This window comes from Alexandromys fortis, unplaced genomic scaffold, assembly GCF_014885135.2.
Source record: "Alexandromys fortis isolate MF-2015 unplaced genomic scaffold, M_Fortis_MF-2015_v1.1 scaffold_227, whole genome shotgun sequence".
NCBI lineage: Eukaryota > Metazoa > Chordata > Mammalia > Rodentia > Cricetidae > Alexandromys > Alexandromys fortis.
In genome coordinates, this window is record NW_026068109.1 from 438,809 (window position 1) to 442,790 (window position 3,982).

A 3,982-nucleotide genomic window follows, 5' to 3' on the forward strand; every position below is an offset into this window, starting at 1 on the left:
TCTACCCTCTTGTTCCATCCTACACCTTTTCCTGGGTTAGTTCCCAACGTCGTCCCCCTCCCTGGACGTACCAAGACCTCAAAACCTCTGGGTTCTTCCACCTCCCCTCGAATCCATAAACCCTATCGTGACCACCCACTGCTCTGGAGTGTACTCTCTGGCCCTGGCCTAGGCATTCAAGGTCTCCTCCTCCTCCCTAACTTCCTTTGGGTATGTAAGGAGGGCATTTCCAACATTGGCCAACTCCCTCGAAGTCCTCTACCTTCCCAGGTACTACAAAAGGGGACTCTTCTAAAAGGTGTTGGCCGTGGCAGAGTGTTGCAACCACTGAAAGAGGGACTCACTGGGCGAGTGATGTCCCAGGCAAGACTCCTGGAGAGGGACGGAGTAGAGAGCCAAAGAAAGGAGCTTAACAGCCTGGAATCACCGGGATCTCCACTCCTTCGGGAGCACCAGCTAGTTAAGGGTACTAGGGCGGAGAGAGAAAAGGCGGAGCTGGGCGGAGCCACCAAGAAGGGGCGGGCATCGGGCCACCATGCGGGACTGGCCGGGAGGGGCCCTGCACGTTCGCCCGGCAAAGACGCGTGGAGTCGCGGGTGCCCTTTCTGTCATCGCGGGCTCCGCCACCCGCTATCCGGTGCGCACCTGCCGCACCGCCCTCGTGGATCCAGATGGGGAAGGACCAGGGCTTCTCTCGGCACTTTAGGTAGCTTCCCCATGGCGTTCTGCGCCTCTGGGAACCCTGCGCCCGTATCCACCCAACTTGAGGTTGGGAGAGGGGGGCTGGGACATAGGGGGGGGGCGGGTTCCCTGTTCTGGGTGGGCAACCCATCGAGACTGGGCGGAGTCCAGAAACGGGGGACAATAGGAATAAACTGATGGGTGTGTGGGTGGTGAGGTTTAGATGTTGGGTACCCAAGACCCACACGCAACCCGAGGAGTTGGGGTGAAGTGAAAGGCTAGGATTAAAAAGACAACCTCCCTGCATTGACTCACGGGATAGGACAGAGGACCAAGAATGGGGTTGCGTGCTCTGGATGAGAACCTAGCACATCGCATCAAGTTCTGAGTTTGGAAGGCAGAGACCTTTCCACTGTCGGGAACTGCCGATTGCAGCCTCTGAGTCCCCTACCCCTGTCCCCACCTGTTCTCAGATCAAGTGCTAGCTGAAGAAAGCTTGGCCAGGATAGAGTACACACAGGAAAAAGAGGACCCTAGGGGAGGTTCTGGTAGCAGAATTGACCCAGTGGAAGGTTCTATACTGTGACTCCCAGGAAGAACCCTGGGAACTCAGAAAGGCCTGTTGGCATCGCAAGGGCATAAAAGCCTTGGAGGCCCATTGCTGGGCTGCCACAGTCAAAAAGGCAATAATCTGTCCCTATAATGAATTTGGCCCCACTGCATCTGGCTGTGCCAGCTTTAATTAACCTACAACAGTGCCAGGACTTGGGTGGCTGGGGCAGACAGTGATGGAGACGCAGGGAATGTTCATGCCAGCCAGGAAGGGTGTCTGGCTCAGCAGGCGGCCTTGGCCTCTGGCCCGTGCTCCAGGACGCCAAGCAGGGAACTAGCCACCAGTCCTTCCACCTCCTTAGTTTGTGATTCAGCCTGGTGCCCACCTAGCAAGCAGGACTTTAACTACTTGATGTCGGATGCGGAACTGAGCTGGGCATCTGACTCCTGCCCAGATTAGAAGCTGGGCCTGTTGCCTTGCCGAACTTGGGGCTGAGGTCGAGGGTATGAGGTGGAGAGTCTGTGTCCTTTGTCAGGACATGCGGCGGGAGGATAAGGAGAGGGCTGTGTGGCAGGCAGATAGAAGTGTCAGGCTCAGGAGACCTCCTGGTCACTTGGAGTGTCCAATCGGAAGCAGAACTCCCTGGGGGCGGGGCTAGCAGGAGCCCTCCTGAAGAATCTACTTGCCTTCTGTCCTACCAGGGAGTTCATTCTGCCCAGTGAGCCTTCTTAACCTGCCTCACTGAGGCTGGCAGAGCCACAGAGCAAGTTCAGGAGAGGGGTACCTCGGCTGCATGCCGGTCCATCTCTCCCCTCCTCTCTTCTCTCCTGACTCCCCATCTTGTCCTTGGCATTGGCTCCTGGTACAAGGAAGAGGGAAGGGAGCCTTGGGGCACAGCCAGGACACAAGCGCTTGCTAGTGTTGGTGAGCCCTGATTCCAGCTGTGTCAGAAGCCAGCTGTGTCACCCTGGAAAGTTACAGATTTCTGTCTGACTCGGAATCTTCTGCAGTGGATCAGTAAGTCCACCAAGGTGTTAGCGGAAGCTGTTGTGTGGGGGATTGGGATTGGATCACTCACAGACACGCACCCGCCCTTCCTTCTCAAGGGCCAAATCCTTTCCGGTCATTGTGGCCCGCCCGGCCCAGCTACAAAATCGGGCTTTGGAGAGCTCCTAGAATTACAGGCGCCAAGGATTCATCCCAGGGTCTGGGCGCTTGCAGGATGATGTCTTCACAGACCTTCACAGTTGAGCCCCCACAAATGGGCAAAGGTTTACTAAATACATGCAGGAAACTGGGAACACCCACACACACATAAAAAAAACAATAATAAAACATTCTTTTAAAAAGATTAAAGCGGCGGGAGGGGGTGACAGGAGAGTGGCCCAGGCAGAAGCCAAAAGCTTAGAGGTGGTAATTGTCTTCACAGTTGAGGGCAGGGAAGCAAGCAGGAGAACGGCAGGTGTGAGGATTCTCGGAGGAAGTCAGACCACCCGCGGACAGCGGATGTAGTTTTCCCTAGCAGTCACCTGAAAATAAGCCGGGGAGAGAAGGAGAGCATCAGTCAGGGCTTGACCTGCTAGATGCAAGTGCACGAGAGGAGAGAGGGAGAGCATCAGTCAGGGCTTGACCTGCTAGATGCAAGTGCACGAGAGGAGAGAAGGAGAGCATCAGTCAGGGCTTGACCTGCTAGATGCAAGTGCACGAGGGGAGAGAGGGAGAGAAGCAAGAGACAGGCAGGAACTGGAATACTCCATAGACTGCTTTGGGAGAAAGAAGGCCCCACAAAGGTTAGGGTTGTGCGGCTTTCCCAAGGTGGGGTGACACCGCACTCCTGACGTCGTCTAGGATAGACAGTTCTCTCAGTCCCCCTTGTGAGTCCCAGGGAATCGAACACAGGTCTTCAGTCTTGACAGCACGTGCTTCCACCTACTGAGCCGTCATGTGACCAGGTCTCCAACAGCTGGGAATGCAAGTCTGTTCACCAAAGGGGAGAGTGAAAATTTCCCTGGTTACCCCTGGGAAGGGACAGGAGATCCATTAGGAGGCGCCTTTGGGATGTGGCCAGGGGCCGCGCCTGACTGCGGCTCTCGCTTTGCAGGATCTTCATCCCCAAGAAGCATCGGGCACGCTTCGACGAGGTGGTGTCACAGGGTCTGCTGGGCAAGCTGTGCCGCGCTCGGAGGGCGCAGGGCGCGCAGCGTTTGCGCCGAAGCCGCAGTGAGGAGCGTCCCGAGCGCCTCCTAGTGTCCACGCGCGCCAGCGCCGCCCCGCGCCGTCCTGATGAGCCGCCCCCGCGCAAGGCGGCCTCGCTGCTGGGCGGCCGCACCGGCCCTGGGGGCCCTCGCAGGTATGTAGGGCGCAGGTAATAATAAAAGACACCTCCCGATCGTGAGCGAGCTTGGGTAGGAGACTTGTGCCGTGGGCACTTGGAAGGACAGGGGCGTGAGACATCCGCTTCCTGAGCTCTGGTCTAATGTCCCCAGGGTAAGACGGAGAAGGTCACTCACTTCCAACCCCATCCCATCCTTTCCCCTAGGACTGTTCGAGTCTACAAGGGCAACAAGAGTTTCGGCTTCACTCTGCGCGGCCATGGACCGGTCTGGATTGAATCTGTCCTGCCTGGTGAGGGATAGACAGGTTGCCCTGAGTGTCTAAAATCAGGGATGAAGTCAAAAACCCCGTGGTAGCTCGCGCTCTCTCTCTCTCTCTCTCTCTCTCTCTCTCTCTCTCTCTCTCTCTCTCTCT

The 3,982-nt window shown here is 57.0% G+C and overlaps 1 protein-coding gene and 1 long non-coding RNA gene across 2 annotated transcripts in view; one reads left to right on the forward strand and one right to left on the reverse strand.

Annotated features, from left to right (window-relative positions):
• The first annotated feature begins 562 nt into the window (after positions 1-562).
• Grid2ip (Grid2 interacting protein) overlaps positions 563-3,982 on the forward strand; it is a 23,339-nt gene continuing 19,919 nt past the window's right edge. The window contains exons 1-3 of the mRNA XM_050124436.1: positions 563-706; positions 3,336-3,584; positions 3,774-3,859. Of these exons, the coding sequence (XP_049980393.1) occupies positions 672-706; positions 3,336-3,584; positions 3,774-3,859 (370 nt within the window). The 5' untranslated portion in view covers positions 563-671. The remainder of the gene's footprint in view (positions 707-3,335; positions 3,585-3,773; positions 3,860-3,982) is intronic.
• Positions 2,602-3,982, reverse strand: part of LOC126489866 (uncharacterized) — a 4,300-nt gene continuing 2,919 nt past the window's right edge. Inside the window, exon 3 of the long non-coding RNA XR_007589033.1 lies at positions 2,602-2,763. This is a non-coding gene — a long non-coding RNA (uncharacterized lncRNA). The remainder of the gene's footprint in view (positions 2,764-3,982) is intronic.